Source organism: Magnolia sinica, chromosome 9 (genome assembly GCF_029962835.1).
Source record: "Magnolia sinica isolate HGM2019 chromosome 9, MsV1, whole genome shotgun sequence".
Lineage (NCBI taxonomy): Eukaryota > Viridiplantae > Streptophyta > Magnoliopsida > Magnoliales > Magnoliaceae > Magnolia > Magnolia sinica.
This window is the reverse complement of record NC_080581.1, coordinates 81,082,506-81,108,163: the sequence shown is the minus strand read 5'-3', so window position 1 is coordinate 81,108,163 and position 25,658 is coordinate 81,082,506. Positions and strand designations below refer to the sequence as shown.

General features: G+C 38.8%; 3 protein-coding genes across 4 annotated transcripts in view; 1 reads left to right on the top strand and 2 right to left on the bottom strand.

Annotated features, from left to right (window-relative positions):
- The first annotated feature begins 2,913 nt into the window (after positions 1 to 2,913).
- Positions 2,914 to 5,658, top strand: LOC131255223 (receptor-like protein 50). The gene has a single exon (XM_058255916.1). The coding sequence runs from the start codon at positions 2,914 to 2,916 to the stop codon at positions 5,656 to 5,658; it is 2,745 nt and encodes a 914-aa protein (XP_058111899.1).
- A 4,316-nt stretch (positions 5,659 to 9,974) lies between these two features.
- LOC131255848 (uncharacterized) lies at positions 9,975 to 10,565 on the bottom strand. Its single transcript, XM_058256738.1, has one exon. It carries the CDS (start codon positions 10,548 to 10,550, stop codon positions 10,134 to 10,136), a length of 417 nt encoding a protein of 138 aa, XP_058112721.1. The 5' UTR covers positions 10,551 to 10,565; the 3' UTR covers positions 9,975 to 10,133.
- Positions 10,566 to 14,981: 4,416 nt separating this feature from the next.
- LOC131255846 (altered inheritance of mitochondria protein 32-like) overlaps positions 14,982 to 25,658 on the bottom strand; it is a 66,756-nt gene continuing 56,079 nt past the window's right edge. The window contains exons 2-5 of one of the 2 annotated variants that reach the window (XM_058256737.1): positions 22,331 to 22,416; positions 21,496 to 21,801; positions 20,805 to 20,888; positions 14,982 to 15,648 (exon numbers count right to left, since the gene is read on the bottom strand). In XM_058256737.1, coding sequence (XP_058112720.1) covers positions 15,429 to 15,648; positions 20,805 to 20,888; positions 21,496 to 21,801; positions 22,331 to 22,416 — 696 coding nt within the window. In that variant the 3' untranslated portion in view covers positions 14,982 to 15,428. The remainder of the gene's footprint in view (positions 15,649 to 20,804; positions 20,889 to 21,495; positions 21,802 to 22,330; positions 22,417 to 25,658) is intronic. The other variant, XM_058256736.1, reaches the window with a different exon arrangement.

The window sequence follows — 25,658 nt, the reverse complement described above, 5'->3', positions numbered from 1 at the left end:
GGTTCGAGCACCTCAAAGACATATATGCCGACGATGACGACTTCAATGATGCATGGGTTAGATGCCAGGAAAGCCACCCCGGTGACTTATATATGCAAGACGAGTTCCTTTTCAAGGGAAATCAACTGTGCATCCCAAACAGTTCGTTAAGAGAATAAATAATTCAAGAGCTACATAGAGGTGACTTTAGTGGACACCTTGGGCGAAACAAGATGCGAGCTCTTGTGGAAGAACGGTATTACTGGCCGCAATTGGTACGTGATGTGGGAAAGGCAATCAAACGTTGTTATATTTGTCAGACTCCAAGAGGCAATCTCATAATATGGGCCTCTATACCCCGTTACCCGTGCCCGACGGCCCTTGGGAGGATTTATCTATGGACTTCGTGCTTGGTCTCCCACGAACACAACGCGGCATGGATTTGGTGTTCGTGGTAGTAGATCGTTTCTCTAAGATGTCACACTTTATTCCATGCAAGAAGACTCTCGATGTAACAAACGTGGCGAATCTATTTTTCAAAGAAATTGTACGGCTACATGGGGTTCTCAAGACTATTACTTCTAACCGTGACACGAAGTTCATAAGCTACTTTTGACAGACTTCGTGGACTCGATTTGATACACGACTTCAGTTCAGCAGCGCCTACCACCCACAAACTGTCAGGCAAACCAAGGTTGTGAATCGTACGTTAGGAAACCTCCTTCTATGTATTTCAGGAGAAAAACCGAAGCAGTGGGATTTGGTCTTGTCTCAAGCGAAATTTACATTCAACAACATGGTGAACTGCTTTACAAGAAAATTCTCATTCCAGGTTATTTACGGACAAGTACATCGCCACACACTAGACTTGCTCCCTCTGCCCAAGCTCTCAGGCATGAGCATCGCAGCAGAACATATGACAGATAGGATCATAGCATTCATGCGGGGGTATAGACCAAATTACATGCCTCGAACGGAAAGTACAAGGAGCAAGTGGACAAGCATCGACGACAAAAATTATTCGAGGTGGGCGACCAAGTAATGGTTCATCTGTGCAAAGAAAGATTTCCGACCTTGAATGTTCTAAAAGATCTTGCCCTTGAATGTTCTAAAAGATGCTTAAGAATACCTTGGAAAGCCCTATTTATAAGTGGAAAACTCTCTCCTTCAAACTGGTTTAAAAAATCTGAAAACCGTGTTAAATTTTCTCACTCCGCGTTAGCTCTGCGTAAACCCTTCGATGACGTCGAGTAACCTTCGATGTCATCTAAGACTGGCTTCGATGTCATTGAACTGGTTTCGATGTTATCGAAGATTGCATCTAATTTGTCCAGCAACCAAGCTTGATTTTTCTATCATTCTTCGATGTCATCTAAATTCCTTCGATGTCATCGAAGACTGGCTTCGATGACATCTTCGATGTCATTTAAGCTTAGATCCTACGAATTTCTGTACTTCCTTATTTTTTTATTTGGTTTTCTTGATTCTTGGGGTCTTAAAATTTTCAATCTTTATCTCCAAATTGTCCATTCTTTTACTTGGTGATTCTTGAGCATCAAATTCATGCTTTTAACATTCTTTTCAATCTAAGCTCTTAAACTCATCTTACAACACAAACATGAGTAAAACACAATAGTAAGCAATATAATGTTCATAAAACCAACATATAGACGAGGGAAAACAAGCAATATTTGACGCTCAACACTTTATCAACAATAGGTTGGGTGGCAAATAAACATTAATTAACACTAGAGGCTTCCAATGGTGGCCGTTCAATGACCACTTTCCAATGGTGTGATCTACCTAACAATTGTATGACTTTATTGGATAATATGTTAAAATCATTCCGGAAAAAGGATAGACAGGGAGGATGGATCCGGATTATCTACTGAGAAGTTGAGCAATGAGACTAGCAAGATTGGCTAATGAAGTGGCGTCACCATATTCTGTGGGCCCCACAATGATCTGTGTTTTGTATCACATTATCTATCCAATTGGAGATATCATTTTAGGACATAAGCAAAGAATGAGGTAGATCCAAAGCTTCCGGAAGACCCGCCATAGAAAACAGCGGGAGAGTGATGCCCACCGTTGAAACCTTACTAGGTCTACCCTGATATTTATTTGAGATCCAACCTATTCATAAGCTAACACAGACATGAAAGAAGGCAAGACACAAATATCAGCCTGATTGAAAGCATCTGTAGCCCTGAAAGTTTTTAATGGTAGGTGTTCAGTCTCCACTGTTTTCTCTGATTGGGTCCACTCGAGCTTATCTGACTTATTTTTAAAATGATCTTTCCAAATGGATGAACGGTATGGATACAACAAATACATTATGGTGGGCCCACAAAACTTAGTGACCTCACTTGGCCAAGGTCCCACCGACATCAGCCCAGGTCCAAAAACGCGTCCTTAGGATAGCGTGCTCGACCGTTACATTATAGGTAAATAAGGCAGTATTTTGTAAATAATTTTTTCTTTCATTAGATTGTTATGCTGATGTTAGCACAGATGATGTGGACCAATTAAATTCAAGGACACTGGATACCCTGTGCGCTTGGAAACAGATGATCCGCACTCCTAGAACGTGTGACACGTTGTCACATCTCTCTCCATGGAATTTGTCTTTATGCCGAACAATGCCGAACATGGATCATGCCAGGACCTCTAGAACGTGTGACACGTTGTCACGCGCTCTCTCCATGGAATTTGTCTTTAGGCCGAGAGAGAGAGAGACTAAAGAGAAGAACCGTGGCGCACATGACTGTGAAAGGCGGGGCTCTCTATGTGGGCCGTGCTTCTTAAACGAATCTCTGCTGCAGTGATTGCATGTGAGTTGTTGGGATTGATTTAAACACTCCTCCCTTCCCTATATAATGCCTCCTAACCTTCTCTCTTCCTACACATTCCAAATCCCCCCGAGTAAAAGAAATGGATCTCCTCCACTCTCTTACTAATAAAGCCTTTTCATTTCTCTTATTCTCTTCCCTCCTTTTCCTCTCTTCTCCTGTCTTTGCCACTGAAGACAACAGTAATGCCTTTTCAACCAAAGAGCAATGCATTGAAGACCACTTCTCTGCTTTGCTCCACTTGAAACAGAGCTTTACTTTCTCTGCTGTGTACACCATGACTACACTGTCCTCTTGGAATCCTGGTAACAGGGATTGCTGCTCCTGGGAAGGCATCACGTGCGATGGTGCCACTGGTCACGTGACCAGTCTCGACCTCAGCGATCTCTGTATCTTCGGTCGGATTGATTTTGTAAGCCTCTTTCGTCTTCAGAGCTTGCAGAGGCTCAACCTCGCTTACAATGACTTTGATCCCTCTCAATTTCCTTCTGGGTTTGAACATCTCACCAGTTTGACCCATCTCAACCTCTCTTCTTTGCAATTTTATGGCCAAATCCCGCTGGAAATCTCCCGCTTGACCACTTTGGTGTCCCTCGATCTATCTTACAATGAATGTTACGATGGTTTGTACTCTCTGAAATTCGAAAACCCGAACATTGGAGCATTCGTCCAAAACCTATCGAGTCTGAGAGAACTCCATCTCGATTCGGTAATCATCTCAGCGCAGGGTAGCGAGTGGGGCATGGCCTTATCCTCGGCACTCCCTTTTCTCCGCAAGTTGAGCTTGAGAGGCTGTGGTCTTTCAGGCCCCATCCATCCTTCCCTTTCCAAGCTCCGTTTCCTATCTGAACTCGACCTCAGTCGAAACGATCTGTCTTCAGCCATACCCAAGAGTATTTTCAGGCTGCCAAACCTACAAACCCTGGATGTAGGATACAATCCACTTCTGACGGGTGAAATCCCTCCAAACAATACTCTCCGGGAGTTGTTCCTATCCAACACTGGATTTTGTAGCAACCTACGGGATTCATTCAGTAATTCCAATCTGCTGACAAAGATCCAGCTTAGAGATTGCAATCTAAAGGGCCAATTTCCATCATGGCTTGTGAAGCTCGAGAAACTCATGCATTTGGATCTTTCAAACAATGGCTTCAGTGGACCATTGCCATCATGGCTTATGAAGCTCGAGAAACTCATGCATTTGGATCTTTCATACAATGGCTTCAGTGGACCATTGCCATCATGGCTTGTGAAGCTCGAGAAACTAATGCATTTGGATCTTTCATACAATGGTTTCAGCGGACCATTGCCATCATGGCTTGTGAAGCTCGAGAAACTCATGCATTTGGATCTTTCAAACAATGGTTTCAGTGGACCATTGCCATCATGTCTTGTGAAGCTCGAGAAACTCATGCATTTGGATCTTTCAAACAATAGTTTCAGCGGACCATTGCCATCCTCTCTTGCCAACCTCAGCAACCTCGCTCATTTGGATCTTTCATTCAATGGTTTCAGCGGACCACTGCCATCATGGCTTGTGAAGCTGGACAAACTCGTGGTTTTGTATCTTTTATGCAATAATTTCAGCGGTCCAATCCCTTCTTCCTATGGCAACAAGTTTCAAAATCTTCAATCGTTCATGCTTGTCCAAAATTCACTAAGTGGGACTATTCCATCATCATTGTTTTCACTCCCATCACTACAAATGTTGGATCTCTCATATAATCAATTTAGTGGTCAACTTGACCAGTTCCAATACAAATCCTCTTCAGTGCTACATAGTATTGATTTGTCCGAGAATTCACTCAGTGGGACCATTCCATCATCATTGTTTTCACTCCCATCATTACAAACACTGCATCTCCAAGATAACCAATTTAGTGGTCTTGGACAATTCCGATACACATCCTCTTCAGTGCTACAGAGCATTGATTTGTCCAACAATTCACTCCGTGGGACCATTCCATCATCATTGTTTTCACTCCCATCATTACAAATGCTGTATCTCCAAGATAACCAATTTAGTGGTCAGCTTGGCGAGTTCCAGAACACATCCTCTTCACAATTAGGGACGATTTACTTGAGTAACAACAGCTTGCAAGGGCCTATTCCAAGATCCATCTTTGCACTCATTGAGCTTTCTGACCTCACGCTTTCATCAAACAATTTCAGCGGTGATGTGGACCTTGGCTTATTCCAAAACCGTAAGTACGTCTGGAACCTTGATCTTTCAGATAACCACCTCCTCTCAGTCGGCAATAGCAGAAGCAATGCAACCTCCGGATCCTTCCCCAAAATTCGACAATTGATATTAAGATCTTGCAACATCAGCAAATTTCCAGATATCTTGAGAAGCCAAGAGGAGATGGAATATTTGGACCTTTCCAATAACAAAATCAATGGTGAAATACCCAATTGGATATGGAAGGTTGGAAATGGGGATTTGAATTATTTGAATCTTTCTCATAATGCTTTGGAGGGATTAGTGCCACCAATTCACAATCTTTCCATAAGCAAGTTGCAATTCCTTGACCTAAGCTTTAATAAGCTAGAGGGCTCAATCCCAATCCCTCCGCTTTCCATCAGATTCTATTCACTTTCTAGCAATAATTTTAGTGGAGAAGTTCCGCTGCTTTTTTGCAATGCTCGAATAGAAGTCCTCATTCTGTCTGACAACCGCTTCAATGGTTCAATTCCACCATGTCTAGGCGAAAACAACATTGGCCTCACTGTTTTGAATCTTGGAGGAAATGCATTTCAAGGCATCTTGCCTAAAACATTCAAAGAGCAATGTACTCTAGAGACGATCTTAGTCGAAATCAGTTAGAAGGTCATGTGCCAAGGTCTTTGGCCAATTGCAAGAAACTTGAGGTGTTAAACCTTGGAAGCAATCAAATAAATGACACATTTCCTATTCCATTAGAAAATTGGTCCCAATTGCGTGTTCTCATCTTAAGATCCAACAAACTTGATGGCACCGTTGGACAATTCCTAACAACTTGCAACTCCCCACTATTGCAAATCATCGACCTCTCTTCTAACAGCTTTACAGGTAGCTTGCCATCAAATATGTTTAAGAGCTGGAAGGCAATGATGGAGGAGGCCAAATCCCAATCTCAGTTCCTTAGCAAAGGTTTTGGAGATGGATACTATCAAGATAAAGTGACCGTAGTGAGCAAAGGGCAAGAAATGGAGCTAGTAAAGATCCTTACTGCCTTTACCATAGTGGATTTCTCAAATAACCAATTTTACGGGGATATCCCAAAATCAATTGGGGATCTAAAGTCACTGCATGGGCTAAATATGTCCTTCAATCATCTCACAGGCCGAATTCCAGCATCAATTGGGAATATAAAAGATCTTGAGTCATTAGATCTCTCACGAAATAAATTGTCAGGTGAAATTCCTCCAGAACTTACAAAATTAACATTCCTTGAGGTGTTGAATCTTTCACAAAACCACCTTGTGGGTAGCATACCGCAAAGCAATCAGTTTTTTTCATTCACAAATGAATCCTTTCAAGGAAACTTAGGATTATGTGGCCCTCCAGTATCAAAGAAATGTGGAAATACCAAGGTTACACTACCATCAACACAATCGAAAAGCAAATACGATTGGAAATCCATGTGCATTGGGTTTGGAGTTGGATACGGCGTGGGAATGGGAATTCTTTTCTGGACTCTAGCACTTTGGGCAAAGGGAAAGAGAGAATACATTATGTTTATTGATAAAATGCTTTTGTTAATATTTCCGTGTAAGGCATTTAGTCTAATGCATCGATACTAAGCTAGGTGAGGCACGTTTCTTTTTGTAAGGCCCACCCAAATGATTGTACATTATTTTATTCATATCAACAAAGTTACAGGTGGTGTGCTCCCACCTTTCTGTAAAGGGTTTAAATTTATATATATATATATATATATATATATATATATATATATATATATATATATATATATATATATATATATATAAAACTAGCAGAATGTAGGAAGAACTCAAGAACACTAAAGCACAAAGGGAATAAGGATTGTATTTATATTATTATATTCTATGTATTCAACTAAGTATTATTGTGCACACATTGCATGCTTTTACTATACCATTTGCAGACCATGGTGTAATTGAAAACTAGTCTTTGATTGAAAATTATACATGTGGCATGTTTCCCATGAGATATTATTGATTAGTTAAACCCAATCTTATAAAGTCCTTAGATAATGGATCGTACTTACCAACTTAATTAATGGACCAAATAATTTACATGGCTGGGATCCATGGAAGTTTTAGATCAAGCTGATATTTATGTTTCCCTTCCTCCATGTATATGTGACTTTATGAACAGGTTGGATGGCAAATAAACATTAGGATGGGCCCTGCAAAGTTTTAAACGGTAAGGGTTCAATCCCCATTGCTTCAGGTGGTGTGGGCCACTTGAGCCTTTGGTCTACCTCCTTTGAGTTCATGCCATAAAATGATCTTCCAAAATTAAAGGACAGCGTAGATAAAACAAATACATCACAATGGGCCCCACAGCCCCTAACAGGACTGGTTGTCTCTAGTTAGGTCTTAGTAGGGGTAGTACCTTGTCCGGCCTCCTATTAAGATAAGTGACTATGGTGAGCAAAGGGCAAGAAATGGAACTGGCAAATATTCTTACTATCTTCACCGTAGTAGATGTCGCAAATAACCAATTTCACAAGGATATCCTGTAATTGGAGATCTAAAGTCACTACATGTTCTCAATATATCTTACAACCATTTTATCAACTAAATTCTAACATCATCATCAAACATAAAGAATCTCGAGTCATTAGATCTCTCGAAGAATAAGTTGCCAGGTGAGATCTCTCTATAACTTACAAAGTTAACATTCTTTATGATGTTGAATCTTTCACGAAACTATTCTTTAGGTAAAATATAGCAAAGTCAACAGTTTCTTATATTCATGAATAAATTGCTTACAATTATGTAGACATTAACATTAACAAATTGTAGAGATACTAACATTTCACCACTGTCAACGCAATTGAAAAGTAAATACGATTGGGGATCCATGGGTTTAGAGTTGGATACAAAGTGGGAATGGGAATTCTTTTGTGAACTCTGGAGCTTAGGAGCTAGGTGGAGCAAAATATCTCAAGGGAACTGAAGCACAGGAAAGAATAATGATATTTATACTTTTCTATGTAACGAATCCAACTATATGTTGATGGTCGCATATTTCAAGTCTTTGCTGTCCAGTTTTGAAGTCTAAATTATAATAGAAAATCCATCTTGTCCTATTTCGAGGTCTAAATTATAATAGAAAATCCATCTCTGATTGAAAATTGGTGTAACATATTTTATGTTAGATACCACTAATCAGTTGAGCACCACCTAGGAGTCCATAAATCAAGAGCCCCACCTTAGTCCACAATCATGAATCCTACCAACCAGCCTGATTTTTGGACCAGATAATATAGATGACTGGGAGCCCAACTGATCAATGGTTGAAATCTGTTCCAGCGTGCAATGTTGTGATACTGTTATAAACGCTTGTGTTGATCAAACCTCACCAAATGTCATTCACAACTAGAGTTGTACACGAGTCTAACCAAGCCGAGCAGGGCACAATTTGACTTGGCTCAACCACTAGGTGACACCAGTTCGAACTCGACTTGGCTCGGTCCTCGAGCCTGACTGGCTAGCTCGGCTTAGTTCGGCCAGTACACATGGAGTGCACCTTCAATTTCTCAATGTATGTAAAACAGCAGCAACAATTTACAGGTATTTCATCAAACATTTAGTAGGCAACATCAAAATCAAGATATTAGGATATTTGTTTCTTATCCATACCTTCCTCACCACCAACTGACACTTTGTTGAGTCATTTAATCAAACACTTGGTGAGCAACATAAATATCAAAATAACCAAGTCACTGAACTAGTTCGATTCGAGTTGGGCTTCGATCCAAGTTGAGTAGAGCTCGGCTCGAAATTTTTTCGAGCGCAAAAAATCAGCTCGACTCGACTCGAACTGAGTTGAATCGATCTTTTTCGAGTCGAGCAAACCCAGTTTGTGTACAGCTCTATTCACAGCTGTTATAAATGCATATGTGTTGATCAAACCCCACCAAATTTCATTCACAACTGTTATAAACGCTTTTGTGTTGATCAACCCTCCCACAGATGTTCAACTTACAAAACCCAAAACCCTTCATCCCTCACGATTGATATCATCAATGCATCCTTGTACTAGCAAATGAAACAGTAGAGTCCGAATAATCTGAATAAAATATAGCTCTCACTGGCGTGTAGAGTCCAAAAAATTTGAATAAAATATATTTCTCTCACTGGCGTGTAGCAGCAAGATACACTGATTGAGTCCATCCATATACTGGATCCTCCATTAGTGCAGGAATGTTTTAGACATTGATAATGGCAGAAAGATATGAAAACAAAAAAAGAAGAAGAAGAAGAAGAAGAAGAAGAAGCCTACATTCGTCTATTGTATTTCTCAAAATTCAAATCACACCAAACATAGCAGAGCGAGCCAACAATCAATTTCCAAAATTTCAAAGCAACTAATGATTCCAGCATGCTTCAAGCAATATCCAAATGCACCCTTTAGACAGGGAGGAAAATGACAAAACTGCCTGCTCCCAAGACAAATTTTCCATTTGAATCCAACCGAGAAAATCAGGAGATTGAAAAGTGGGCCACACTCTGATGTTAGAAGATTGGAGGTCGCCAAAGGCCGACGACCTTCACACTGGTGATAAGAGTCATCCACCCTGAATTGCACTATAGGCATTTCATGTCGTTACCAATAAGAACAATGGATTAATCAGACTGCTGCAACTGGCTCATCCCATATGCTGCCCAGAATGAAGATGGGATGAAAAGGAGTCGGACCCATTTTCATTTTATTCATGCTTTGAGGTTATTTCATAAACGAGCGCAAGTGGTACATTGCCCTCCATTTAAGACAAGGGGACAGTTGCTACTTTAAAATGCGAACGTGTGAATAACACACTGCAATTTGCATTTTGGATACATCCAAACAACCCTTATGAGGAACAAATGAAAGTAGAAGCAAAGATGGGATTTTTTGAATTAATTGCAATAAAGATCATAACCCAAGTCATGTAACTTTAGTTGCGTATTTTCTAGAAAGATTGGAGTTCTTCTCTTTGATATTCTACAGATCATACACAAAATACAACCAAATTTTAGGCCCTATGTAACGTAGAATACAATACAAAAAACAAAGAACAAAAAAAAATATTACCTACTATAGCTTGTGAAGGTAAAGACTTCTTATCTCAACTGCCTGTAACAGCTGTAAGCTATGGCAACTGACACAACTGCCCCAACGACTGCAAGGGCTGCATATGTGTCCTCCCGTTCCCAACTCTCAAACCATGTTGGCATTGCACACGCCTTGCGAGTGCAAGCCCCTTTGCCACTATTGCTTGCTCTTACTTTGTTGCTCTTCATCCCCTCTCCATTGACTTGATTGCTTTTAATTTTTTCCTTTGGACTTGGATTCTGGCAACAAGAAGAGTTTCTGGCACCTTGGCAGCATCCAACCACACCAATCTGGCTCTCATTCACATTGATTCCAATTTCAACTGCTTGGGTAAATTCTTTTGCACTTTTCTCTGCATTGGTTTCTTCATTAAGTCGAAATCTGAGGTCCTGGGCTTTCTTTTGGTCCTCCTCTGACAAACCCATCTGACCCCCGAAATCAAATTCAACATGCACAAATCAATATATACATTCAAATATTAGTATGACTTCTTGTTAAAATGCTAGAATTGACAATTCACAGCATATGATTCAATTCAGACACAATTGAAATGGTTCATGATTAAACATGAATTCCATGATTAACTGCAATAGTTTTCTTAGATGAAGCATATAAAATTCTCAAAGAATGGAGAAAAATAATACTTTTCAATTAGTCATAGCAATATGTCAGAGCAAACTATATTGAAGTTATTACATTCTTTGAGATAAATGGGTACAAAATTGTCCAGACGGATCATGCATTGGTGAGAATTCTTCCATGGCATGACCTGCAGTTAGTTTTAGAATACATGCTGTACAACAAGGTGACTTTTGAAAGACTGATTTGCCAACAAGTCCTAGATTATTTCAAATGATAAAATAGTTATATTGCAATTATTTATATTTTTTATTTTCCATTTCTTCAAAACTTTATTTTTTTAACAAATCTTGATTCTTACACAAGTAATACATGAACCTATGTTTTTTTCTTTAACAAATAACAAAAAATCGTTGAGAAAAAGCCCAACAAACTGAAGAAAACAAAGATCCATCAATGCAATAGATAAAGAGTCCCCGTACAAAGAAAGTTGCACAGACATAAGCGAATCAGCCATACATTAACACATGAACCTATTAAACTTGAACATTGACATGTGTGTCAGCAGTGTACACAAATATAAAGATGAGATCAATGGTTGCTTTTGAAAGTCAAATTTGCTGAATGTCCATAAACATTATTTAAAATAATCAAATGTTTATTGCAATTATTGATATACAACAACCAAAAATTATAGCAGTAGTAGATGACTCAATGACAAATTATCTATTGGTAAAATGTATCCCACGGCTAAAAGATAATGAACATTAGGATTTATGGGAGTCACTTTTTACACATCCCTAATTGATTTCCTAACACCCATTTCCATTTTGAGTGTACTATTTCAAATTTTCAATTCCCTATTAGGTGTGGCAATGGGTCATGTAAGGTTGGGTTTGGGTCGGGCTAGGTTCCAATCATAATGAGATTAGGTTCAACCCAAACCCAGCCAATTTATTAAAGTGGTTGAAAGGCCAACCCAAACCTAACCCACATGACCAATTTAATTAAAAAAAATTAAAATAAAAAAATTAAAAATAAAAATATTTTCATTTTGTAGAAAAAATATAAACAATCAACCACATATTTAGATCTCCTAATAAATATAAAATAAAACTCTTACTACAACCAAATTACAACCATCATAACTTAAGTTTATAGTATTTAAACTTACATTATATTATAATATAATTACACATATAGCAAGGAAGCAAGGGTGAATATATTCATGACCGCCGGATCCGGCCGAGCAAACCCAAACCCAACCCATTTGATTTCGAGTTGACAAAGCACAACCCAAACCCAACCCATATGATTTCAAGTTGACAAAACACAAACCCAAACCCAACCTATAGGGGAAATGGGTCGACCCAAACCTCACAAAATGCCATGGTAGGCCATATATAGAATCGTAGAAGAAGTCTCTCTCTCTCTGTCACACACACACACACACACACACACACACACACACGCAAATTAAGGCGAGAAAAGAAGGGAACATGCAAATGATATGAAAGAGATTTCACATTATAATTTGTAAAAGAACTAAATTCTTCTATAGAAGAACCATAAGAATGGAAAATGATAAAAGAGAGCAAACAAACATGCAATTTGCAATGAAGTGGTTTAACTCGAAGCTTTTATCGCTTTATCCAAAGAAGAATAGCAATGACCTTCTCTGGATAATTTGCCCTCTTTAATGAATGGAATTTTTATTGAAAAGCCACAAAGCAATTACAAGAAAGGAAAAGGCAGAACCAGAGATAATACACCTTTTCCAGCTAACCTGAAGCTAAAATGCCCACACATATGCTCATGTGCATGCATGATCGCACATACATGCACTTGCACACAAACATATACATGCACACACACCCATGCACGCACGCAACATGCACACGTGACTGCCTAGAATAAAATCACAATAGGACACAGATCTCAACTCTCCTGACATACATTTATAGGACTTTTAAGACACCCAATTTAGCTAAACCATCTGTAATGGGTTCTAATTTTATTAGTGAGGAAGATGTAAATTGATTAGTTTTGATCAATGAGGAGATCAAGTTATTTCAAATTTGTGAAGGGATAAAGCCCCCAAGCTAAATGGTTATCCTATATCTTTCTTTCAAGTGTTTCAAGAGGAAATATTTCGGTTGATCATTGTTTCTCTTTTCATGGCAAGGAAATTACCTGGGCTCCTTGTAGAAGAAATTTGAAAGATGAAGAGAAGGATGAATTGGTTAGGTTGTTAGATATGCTTTCAAATTGTCATCCATCCATCTCTGAGGCAGATTCAATGATATGGCTAAAAGATAAATCTGAAAATTTTTCGGTAAAATCATTTTTTATGATGATTGATGGCAGTCAAAGAGATCATCCACATCACCATTCAATATTTCTTGACCCACTATTGGCCAAACCACCTGGGCGCTGGGTCCAACAGGTCAACGATGACTGCGTTTTCCCATAAGGTGACCCTCTTCTATATATGCCCATATATAAACCTAGCAAAGGCATTCAATAATTTCTATTCCACTTCGATGAGAGTTTCTTGTAGTTTATTTGGAAAGGTCATGACTCCTCTCATTGGATATACCCTCTCTTTGGGCAAGTGAATTCCCAACAGTTCCCTCTTATTTATCCTTTTTTTTTTTTTTCAAGTTCCCTCATATTTGACTTTGTATTTGTATTTGTTGTTGTTATTGATAAATTAAGCTTCCCCGATTTGTGTTGTCCTACCTTTGGTTTTTGTGTTCATAAAAAGCCCAATACAGGTCAATACAGAGCCGTATCAGTGGTGAATGATATGATACCTGAATCTGATGCACCAATTTCAAACCTTCTCTTAGAGAAATGACAAACGAAAATCAAGCAAGCCGAACTAATTCTAACATCCCAGACTGGCCACTAGGTGATACTCATGTCAAGGAATGCATCCTAATGCAAAAAACTCTCTAAGAAATTGTATTGCAGTTACTATTTCAAAAGTTCTAAATTATACATAAAATGATTGAATTTTCCTTGGAATAAGAAAGTTTTACCTTTGATACAGATAAGCAGAAAGAAAACAATCAGAAATATTGAAATCAAGATGAGCTAATTCAGGAATGAAAAGCTACCTCCACAGTGCATCTACAATTTCTCCTCTACCAACCAAACTGATTTTTGGACCAGATAATACTGATGACTGAGAGCCCAACTGATCATTGGCTGAAATCTTGCACCGGCGTGCAATGTTGTGATGATGTTATACACGCTACTGTGTTGATCAAACCTCACCAAATGTCATTCACAACTGTTATAAATGCTTGTGTTGATCAAACCTCACCAAATTTCATTCACAACTGTTATAAACGCTTTTGTGTTTATCAAACCTCTCACAGATGTTCAACTTACAAAACCTTTCAACCCTCACAATTGATATCATCAATGCATCCTTGTACCAGAAAATGAAACAGTAGAGCCGAAGAATCTGAATTAAATATAACCCTCTCACTGGCGTGTAGAGTCCAAAGAATTTGAGTCAAATATATTTCTCTCAGCCGCATGTAGCAGCATGATATACTGATTGAGTCCATCCATATACTGGATCCTCCATTAGTGCAGAATCTCAATTTGAGAATGTTTTATACATTGATAATGGCACAAAGATATGAAAAACAAAACCAAAAAAAAACGTACATTCATCTGTTGTATTTCTCAAAATTCAAATCACACCAAACATAGCAGAGCCAACCATCAATTTCCAAAATTTCAATGCAACTAATGATTCCAGCATGATTCAATCAATATCCAAATGCACCCTTTTGTCAGGGGGGAAAATGACACAACTGCCTGCTCCCAAGACAAATTTTCCATTTGAATCCAACTGAGATCATCAGGAGATTGAAAAGTGGGCCGCACTTACTCTGATGTTAGAAGATTGGAGGTCACCAGAGGCCGACGACCTTCACACTGGTGATAAGAGTCATCCACCCTGAATTGCACTATAGCCATTTCATGCCATTACCGATAAGAACAATGGATTAATCAGACAACGCTGCAGCTGGCTCACCCATATGCTGCCCAAAATAAAGATGGGATGAAAAGGTGTCAGACCCATTTTCATTTTACTCATGCTTTGAGGTTATTTCATAAATGAGCCCAAGTGGTACATTGCCCTCCATTTAAGACGAGGGGACAGTTGCTACTTTAAAATGCGAACATGTGAATAACACTCCGCAATTTGCATTCTGGGTACATCCAAACAACCCTTATGAGGAATAAATGAAAGCAGAAGCAAAGATGGGATTTTTGAATTAATTGCAATAAAGATCATAACCCAAGTCGTGTAACTTAGTTACCTATTTTCTAGAAAGATTGGACTTCTTCTCTTTCATTTTCTATAGACCACGCACAAAAGACAACCAAATTCTACCATTTGAATACATGGGCCCTATGTTACATGGAACACCATACAAAAAACAAAGAAAGAAAAAAAATCTTACCTACTATAGCTTTTGAAGGTGAAGACTTCTTATCTCAACTGCCTGTAACAGCTGTAAGCTATGGCGTCTGACACAACTGCCCCAACGACTGCAAGGGCTACATATGTGTCCTCCCGTTCACAACTCTCAAACCATGTTGGCATTGCACACACCTTGCGAGTGCAAGCCCCTTTGCCACTATTGCTTGCTCTTACTTTGTTGCTCTTCACCCCCTCTCCATTGACTTGATTGCTTTTAATTTTTTTCCTTTGGACTTGGATTCTGGCAACAAGAAGAGTTTCTGGCACCTTGGCAGCATCCAACCACATCAGCCTGGGTCTCATTCACGTTGCTTCCAATCTCAACTGCTTGGGTAAATTCTTTTGCACTTTTCTCTGCATCGGTTTCTTCATTAAGTCGAAATCTGAGGTCCAGGGCCTTCTTTTGGTCCTCCTCCGACAAACCCATCTGACCCCTGAAATCAAAGTCAACATGCACAAATTAATATATACATTCAAACACACGTACATGAATAGTTAGGGACAAAGCATCCACTGCTAGAACCCATTCTCGGTAAAAGTTCCTCCAAATATTAGTATGACTTCTTGTTAAAATGCTAGAATTGACAATTCACAGCATATGATTCAATTCAGATACAATTGACATGGTTCATGATTAAACATGAATTCTATGATTAACTGCAATAGTTTTCTTAGATGGGTTGAAAACTAACTGCAGGTCATGCCATGAAAGAATTCTCACCAATGCATGATCCGTCTGGACAATTTTGTACCCATTTATCTCGAAGAATGTAATAACTTGAATATAGTTTGCTCTGACATATTACTATGACTAATTGAAAAGTAACATTTTTCTCTATTCTTTGAGAATTTTATACGCTTCTAATTTTGCATAGCTAATAAATTAGCCAATGTAACATTGTAGCTTGAACACGGACACGTGTAGTGGTGTTGGACATGAATACATGTTGTACAACAAGGTGACTTTTGAAAGACTGATTTGACAACAAGTCCTAGATTATTTCAAATGATAAATAGTTATATTGCACTTATTTATATTTTTTTTTTATTTTCCATTTCTTCAAAACTTTATTTTTTTAACTAATCTTGATTCTTACACAAGTAATACATGAACCTATGTTTTTTTCTTTAACAAATAACAAAAAATCATTGAGAAAAAGCCCATCAAACTAAAGAAACAAAGATCCATCAATGCAATAGATAAAGAGTCCCCATACAAAGAAAGTTGCACGGACATAAGCGAATCAGCCATACATTAAAACATGAACCTATTAAACTTGAACATTGACATGTGTGTCAGCAGTGGACACAAATATAAAGATGAGATCAATGGTTTCTTTTGAAAGTCAAATTTGCTGAATGTCCATAAACATTATTTAAAATAATAAAATGTTTATTGCAATTATTGATATACAACAACAGAAAATTATAGCAGTAGTAGATGACTCGGTGACAAATTATTTATTGGTAAAATGTATCCCACGGCTAAAAGATAATGAACATTATGATTTATTGGAGTCACTTTTTACACATCCTTAATTGATTTCCTTACACCCATTTCCATTTTGAGTGCACTATTTCAAATTTTCAATTCCCACTATTAGGTGTGGCAATGGATCATGTAAGGTTGGGTTTGGGTCGGGTTAGGTTCCAATCATAATGAGGTTAGGTTCAAACCAAACCCAACCAATTTATTAAAGGGGTTGAAAGGCCAACCCAAACCCAACCCACATGACCAATTTAATTAAAAAATATAAAAATAAGTAAATTAAAAATAAAAATATTTTCATTTTGTAGAAAAAATATAAACAATCAACCACATATTTAGATCTCCTAATAAATATAAAATAAAACTCTTACTACAACCAAATTACAACCATCATAACTTAAGTTTATAGTTTTAAACTTACATTATATTACAATATAAATACACATATAGCGAGGAAGCAGGGGGAAATATATTCACGACAGCCGGGTCCGGCCAAACAAACCCAAACCCAAACCCAACCCATTTGATTTCGAGTTGACAAAGCACAGCCCAAACCCAACCCATTTGACTACGCAACAACACCACCCAATTTGGAAATCAGTGTCTCTCTCACACACACAAGCAAACAAGCATGCAATTTGCAATGAAGTGGTTTAACTTGAAGCTTTTATCGCTTTATCCAAAGAAGAATAGCAATGACCTTCTCTGGATAATTTGCCCTCTTTAATGAATGGATTTTTTTATTGAAAAGCCACAAAGCAATTACACGAAAGGAAAAAGGCAGAACCAGAGATAATACACCTTATCCAGCTAACCTGAAGCTAAAATGCCCACACATACGCTCATGTGTATGCATGAACGCAAATACATGCACTCGAACACAAACACATACATGCACGTACACCCATGCACGCACGCAACATGCACACGTGACTGCCTAGAATAAAATCACAATAGGACGCAGATCTCAACTCTCCTGACAGATACATTTATAGGACTTTTAAGACACCCAATTTATCTAAACCACAGTAATGGGTTCTAATTTTATAAGTGAGGAAGATGTAAATTGATTAGTTTCAATCATGAGGAGATCAAGTTATTTCAAATTTGTGAAGGGATAAAGCCCCCAAGCTTAATGGTTATCCTATATCTTTCTTTCAAGTGTTTCAGGAGGAAATATTTCGGTTGATCATTGTTTCTCTTTTAATGGTGAGGAAATTACCTGGGCTCCTTTTAGAAGAAATTTGAAAGATGAAGATATGGATGAATTGGTTAGGTTGTTAGATATGCTTTCAAATTGTCATCCATTCATCTCAGAGGCAGATTCAATGATGTGGCTAAAAGATAAATCTGAAAAAAAATTGGTAAAATCATTTTTTATGATGATTGATGGCAGTCAAAGAGATCAGTTTGAGAGAATAAGGTACTTACAATTGACAACTTGGTTAGCATCACATGATTATTCCAAATGTTCGTTTATTATGCATTCAAGATGGGCGAATTCGTCAATCATCTCTTTATTCATTGTCCTTTTGCTACAAAGATTTGAGATGGTTTCTTCAATTGTTCAAAATTGCATGGATTGTTCCAGGTTCGATAAATCAGTTTTTATTAGCTTGGCATGGAGGGGACAAAGGTAAGTAGGGAAGCAAGTTTGGCATTTGTGTCTCCTATCAGGTTTATGGAGTATCTGGATAGTAAGGAACAATTGCTGTATCAGAAATCGAAGAGGTCGTCTTGAGGAAGTATTCAATAGAGCGAAATTGAATGTTTTGGAGTGGACACAAGCAACTAATATTTTAGATTCTAATCAGTTTCCTGTTAAGTGGTCAGAACTGTAGAGGATCTTTTGGTCATAATTTTATTTTTCTTTTTCTTTTGTATTCTTTGGCTTCGGACTTTTTCTAATAAAATGATTATCGCTTCAAAAAAAAAAAGGGTTCTCAAAAATAACTCATTTCATAACCCTTGCAAAAATACCACTAACACTTGCCCTAATGCCCACCTGTTCTTCAAAGAGATTATTCGACTCCATGGAGTGCCAAAAACCTTAAAATTCAACCAAGACAGAATTTTTGAACCATGCATGCGCATCCTATAGAGACACATGGGAACCCAACTCCACTCTTACAATAGCTATCACCCCCGAACTGATGGCTAAATTGAAGTTGTGAATCTATCCCAAGGCAATCTACTCCAAAGCCTTGTAGGTTGCAATCTACATAGTTGCGACTTTGTCTTAACCGAGTCAAATTTGCCTTTGCACTTCTAAGAACTGGTCTACACGCAAGACACCATTTGAAGTAGCACATGGTAGAGGCACAAACCACATGCAGGACCATATACCTTTTTTTTAACACACACACCCACACTTCACCCCTCCCACACACACTCTCGCGCACTCACACCACAAGGGGTGCTCGAACCCGTGACCTCGTGTTGAAACTCCATAGAATCTAGGACCATATACCCTTAGTCCCTTACTTAATCCCAAAAAAAGTAGCAAGGAAGCAAAAGAGCTTGCTAGCCATATTTGTCCGATTCATCAACAAGTTTAAGCAAACCTTCAAAAAAATTTATGATCAATGTAAAAGGATCAATAACACCCATCATCAATATCCGGAGTATGAAGACTATGACTTGGTAATGGTTTGCTTGAGGAAGAGTTCCCAATGGGTAGATATCATAAGCTAGAGCACAAAACAAAGGCCTTGCCGTATCACAAAGAAAATTGGGCCAAATAAATATCAGCTAAGAAAACCGAAAGAGATGGGGATCAATCCCATCTTTAACATTACCTATCTTTATACATGCCATGAAGAACTAGATCAATCGCTAGTCGCCCACAAAATCTAGATGATTTGGAAATTAGTTCTCCATTCAATTAGCCAAAGATTATCGAAATCCCTGATGTGCTATCAACATCTACAGGTCATGGAGACTAGCTCAATAACTTGTCTATTGGAAAAGCAAATTGGGATCTGAAAACACATGGTTTATGAAGAACTGTGAAACTTTAATAAAGCCTTACGGGAAAGGGTTGCAAAACCAAACAGGAGGGTGAGTTCTTTTCACAGCGAGAAGACTGATGCAGCAATATTGCCCAAAGATAGTAGATTCAACTTGGCCCACCAAAGAGATGGTGAGACAAGAAGCATGGTTGTGGGTGACTGAAGCACTATGGTGAGGCTTGGAAAACAGTAGCACCATAAAGTAAAAGAAGATTTTCAATGTTGGGAAAGGATGGAAGATTCAAATATGACTTGGTGAAATCCCCGTACATGTAAAGAATGAACCTTAGTTTCCAATGATGTAGTCGATGGTAGTTTCCAATGATGATGTATTCCTCAGAAACCCCCGCCCACATCACCATTCAATATTTGATCCACTATTGGCCAAACCACCTGGGCGCTGGGTCCAATGGGACAACGATGACTGCATTTTCCCATAAGGTGACCCTCTTCTATATATGCCCTTATGTACACATAGCAAAGGCATTCAAGAATTTCTATTCCACTTCAATGAGAGTTTCTTGTAGTTTATTTGGAATGGTCATGACTCCTCTCATTGGATATACCCTCTCTTTGGGCAAGTGAATTCCCAACAGTTCCCTCTTATTTATCCTTTTTTTTTTTTTTGAAGTTCCCTCATATTTGACTTTGTATTTGTATTTGGCGTTGTTAGTCATAAATTAAGCTTCGCCGATTTGTGTTATCCTACCTTTGTTTTTTGTGTTCATAAACAGCCCAATACAGGTCAATACAGAGCCATATCAGTGGTGAATGATATGATACCTGAATCTGATACACCAATTTCAAACCTTCTCTTAGAGAAATGACAAATGAAAATCAAGCAAGCCAAACTAATTCCAACATCCCAGACTAGCCACTAGGTGATACTCATGTCAAGGAATGCATCCTAATGCATAAAACTCTCTCTAAGATATTGTATTGCAGTTACAATTTCAAAAGTTCTAAATTATACATAAAATGATTGAATTTTCCTTGGAATAAGAAAGTTTACCTTTGATACAGAAAAGCAGAAAGAAAACAATCAGAAATATTGAAATCAAGATGAGCTAATTCAGGAATGAAAAGCTACCTCCATAGTGTGTCTACAATTTCTCCTCTGCCAATATGTTGTTCAAGCAAAACTGGGACATCATTTGGAGCGACATAACCATACCTGTGAAAAACATAACCAGATGACTAGAAATCCATTTTACTCTAAAACATTTTAGAGAGAGAGAGGGAGGGACTTTCTTTAAGTATAAAGATCATTTGTTGAGATTTTTGCAATACTGTACATGTAAGGCCCACAGTGCAGTGATCCAGATTACAGTTGTTTGATCTGATGGACCACACCATGAAAACTAACAAGAGAATACTCTTTTGAGGAATTAACAAAGGCGGACATCTATACAGTGTGGACCATACTACACTGATCCAGTCTGAAGACACAATTGATCAATGGACATCATGGTGGACAGGAAGATGCCCTAAAAATCTCACACATTGCACTATAGGCCAAAGATTTATAAGATTTTTTTATATTTCGAAGTTGAGATATCTTGGCCCATCCCCCATCCATGGTGGGGCCAATCAGATCACAGTCTGGATCGCAGAAGGCCCTACTTGTTCAGAATCATGCATCTCAGTAAACTATACTTCTTCAACTATTCTATGCAAATGAATTTCCCGAACATTTTGGAAACTAGAAATAAAAGATGAAACCATAAACAGGTGACTGGCATAGAAGATAAGTATAAATCAAGTGAATGGGTTCCACTTACCAATGACCTGGCAGTTCTCCATCGAGATTTGGACCAAATATAATGACATTCCCTGCATATTTATGGCCCCCAATATGTGAGCAGGGGCTGATAGACACTTGACCTTGCAGGCCACATGCATCTATCTCTTCTTTGAATTTCGTAATGAGAGCAGGACCACAAACACCACATCTCCGATCTCTGCTCCCATGAGAACATACGAAAACATATGAACCCTTCAGAGTTTCAGATGTTCCAGGTCGCCATTCAGTGTCTTTCACGAGCACTTCTTCCACAAATGTGTCGACATCAAAATGCGTCAATCCCCTGTAACCTTGCACATGTTTAAAATCAGTGGAACGAATCTAGAAAAATAAAAGGAGAAACGCTACTTGCAGGCAGGCATCAGCAAGCACCAAACATGTGTGGTAGACTGGTAGTGGTAGACAATGGCGATATTTGTGCTTTTCATCAGGCAGGCTCCATGGTGAATGTGGCCTAGCTCAATAAATAGGAGGGTCCACCAATCAGGTGAGCTGCACATGTTTGTGGAATGGGGTCACTGGTCATTGTTTTTAACAGTATTTTTTTCACAAACATGTGGCAGACCTGACAAGTAGACAGGACTAACTTATTTTCAGGCCATGGCACTTTCATCGTGGAGCCTGCCTGATAAGCAACCTGGATCTCAAACTTCAGCGCTGCTTTGGCACCTGTAAGGTTCTTGTGTTTTACTCCAGCAAAAGGGCACACAGCCCTATGCAACTACCATTCTTCAAATAAAAACAATGTCGAAGCTTCATATGTTTGATGCACAAGCAACCAAAAGGTACTTGAATGTAACATGTGGTCTAACCTGTATCTAATCATGTTTGGAAAGATCAATACATCTCCATTTGATGTCTCGGTGCCATCATGCTCCTCACATATGGTTAAGCGGGTCTGTTGAAGGAAAGAAAGAGCAAAAAGAAAATGAAAAAGAGAAAAATAGAGTTCTTTTTTTTAAGAGGATAAGAGAGAAGAGTTCATCTCTAGCCTACAACAACAGTTGTGTTTGCAATTGAAGAATTAATGCAACACGATAATGACTGCCTACTTCTAATAACAATATTATTTATGAGGAATGCTACTTGGCTGACACCAATTAGTTCGGTGAAGGCTTAGACGATGATGAGGAACGAACCTATCTTAGACACCAAGAACAAGTGCTCCATAGATGCCCATGCCACCCACATGTGCACGATAAAAGCTTTTTTCTATTATCGAGTAATGCACCCTAGGCCCAAAACTCATGCAGGTCATGGAGAGCCAATGCATTCCAGAAAAATGAACGGTTATGGAAGTATGAACGGCAGTGCATATTCAATGTACATGAAGCTTCCACCTAATCAGTGCACCAGCCCAATTTTTGGGCTAGGGCACATTTTCCATGCAGCTAACGTTAATAATGGCCTGAAATGCGTAGTGGTAGAGGAAGCTTTAAGTAGAATGTTAGCAAAAGGTCAAGAGGCAGGTCTTATCTCCGGTTTTAAAGAATCACAAGAAGGGGACTGGAAACCCACACAGGGTTTTTGCGAATGGCTAGCACCGTGGGTTTGCTCCACACGGACGCGAGTTCGATTCCCCTCCCCGGGATTACCCGATGCACGTGGTTTGCAGGTGATTGTGTGCATCCACGAGAGTTAGTTTCACCTAAAAGGGAGTGGGGACACCATATTGTCATATAAAAAAAAAGGGGGGGACTAGATATCTCATTTGTAATTTGCGAATGATACAATTCTATTTTGTGATGCAGAAATATTGATGGTGAATAATTAAGGAAAACTTTGAAATGTTACGAAGAGGTGTCCAGACTAAAGTTTTTTGTTTTTATTTTGAAAGGTAATATTACTAAGGGTAGAACCCTGGATCACTCACACATACTACACTATCTCCACCAGCTCATCTAATGAGCGGGGGACTAAAGGTTTAGTCCCTGTCAAGACTAATGATTAATGTTAGAAAAAGTGAGAAGCTAAGCATTAGGCTATCCGAGGAGGAAGTATCTACTTCTACAGATGTATTTGGGTGTGGAATTGGATCTTTTCTATCCATTTATTTGGGCCTTTGGCGATGCTTAGGAAAAAAGGCAAAACATTTGTGGAGTAGGGTAGTTGAAAGGTTCGAGGGGAAGTTAACGACGTGGAAGAGCCGCCATCTATCAATTGGAGGTCGAATCAATCTTAGCAACGCAGCTCTAACCTTCCCCTCTACTTCATGTCTTTATTGAAGTGTCTGAAGTCAGATTTGGACAGGCTGGAAAAGTTAAGGCATGACTTCTTATAAAGAGAGGCCAAAGAAAAGCATAAATTCCACTTAATAAAGTGAGAAGAGATGTGCAATTTATTTTCCGATGTGGGGCAAACATTAGAGTGTTGGAGTCTATGAACGTGGCATTGCTAGGAAAGTGGCAGTGGAGATTTGGATCCGAAGTGCGCAAGTTGTGGAAAGAAATTATAGTTTCCAAATATGGTGTCCAGGCAAGGGGGGAGGTAAAGAAGATGAGAACATTTCATTCATACTTTCTGGTTCTACAATGCACCTTCCAAGGTGGCTTTTTTGTTTGGTTAGTTGGGTAAAAGAAAATCTTAATCATAGACAATCTCCAGAAAAGGTCTATGATCCTCCCCAACATTTGCCAAATGTGTATGAACAATGCAAAATCGATAGATCACCTTTTCATTCATTGCCCTTTTGTGCAGCAAGTTTGACTCGCATTTGTAACATCTTTTGGTGTTAACTGGGTTATGTCACAATCAGGAGTAGATTCACTTTGGGCTTAGCACAACGGGTTTCTAAGGAAAAGTTAGTGATTTGGTGCCTGGTCTTGTTGGCAGTTTTTTACAATATATGGGGTGGAACATAATAGGCGATGCTTCCAACACAAACAAGGCTCATGGGAAGTAGTAGTTTGAAAATCCAAAAGAAATGTATTAGAATGGGTACCTGGGTTAAGAATGTAAATGTTTATATAGTTTCAACCAGTGTTCGAAATATCGATACTATCGGCCGATATTATCGTTATCACACCCCTGCGAGATGAAACCCTCGCGATAACCCCCGGAAGATACCAAAAAACCCAAAATCCAGATATCGGCCAATATATCGTAGATATCAGAAGATATATCGTCGATATGGCCACAACCGACCATAAAAAGCTGCGTATATGTGAAGAATTTAAAAAAAAAAAAAACAGAGAGAGAGAGAGGAGAAATCAGAGAGTACCTGTATGCTGCAGCGAAGATCAGTGATCGGAGATGGGCCATTCGACAACAATTTCCCTCTTTCTTCGCTAATTGGAGAGCGTCTGTGGGAATTTTTCCGAGATTCCGGCGAGAAATCAAGCCGAACTGAGGAAACCTCGCTGCGAATGTTGCTCCGTTCGTGAAGGAGAGGGAATGTGAAGGAGAAGGGCGCGGATGGGTTTAATGGAAATCGGGACGCGTACTGAGTTACTCAGTACACTCTCATCGTACTGAGTAAACTCTGTTGGGCCCACTGTGAATTCATGTGGTTTATCCACACCGTCCATACGTTTTTCCAGATCATTTTAGGGGTTGAGCCCAAAACTGAAGTATATCAAAAGCTCAAGTAGACCATACCAAAGGAAACAATGGAAGTATTAATTTCCACCATTGAAAGATTTTTAAGGCCCTTGGTGATGTTTATTTGTCATCCACACTGTTCATAAGATCACGCAGACATGGATGAATGGAAAACACAAATATCATCTTGATCTAAAACTTCTGTGGGCCCCGAGAATTTTCAACGGTAGACTTCAATTCACACTATTTCAGGTGGTGTGGTCCACTTAAAATTTGGATATGATTAAATTTTGGTTAAAGCCCTAAAATTATATTATAAAGCTGATGTACGGAGTTGATACAGTTCATGACTGACGATGGGCCCCACAGAGTTTACTCAGTACGCTGAGTTACTCTGTACACAATCCGCTTCGTGATAATCCGATCGGTGCGTGGTGCGTTACTCAGTACACTCTTATGGTACTCATTAAACTCACTTGGGCCCACCTTTAATGTATGTGGTTTATCCACGCCGTCCATCCGTTTTTACTGATCATTTTAGATGTTGAGCCCAAAATTAAACCATATCCACAACTCAAGTCGACCACATGACAGGAAACA

Coding starts and splice junctions, on each gene's coding strand:
- LOC131255223 (XM_058255916.1), top strand. CDS start 2,914: ATGGATCTCCTCCACTCTCTTACTAATAAAGCCTTTTCATTTCTCTTA.
- LOC131255848 (XM_058256738.1), bottom strand. CDS start 10,550: ATGGGTTTGTCAGAGGAGGACCAAAAGAAAGCCCAGGACCTCAGATTT.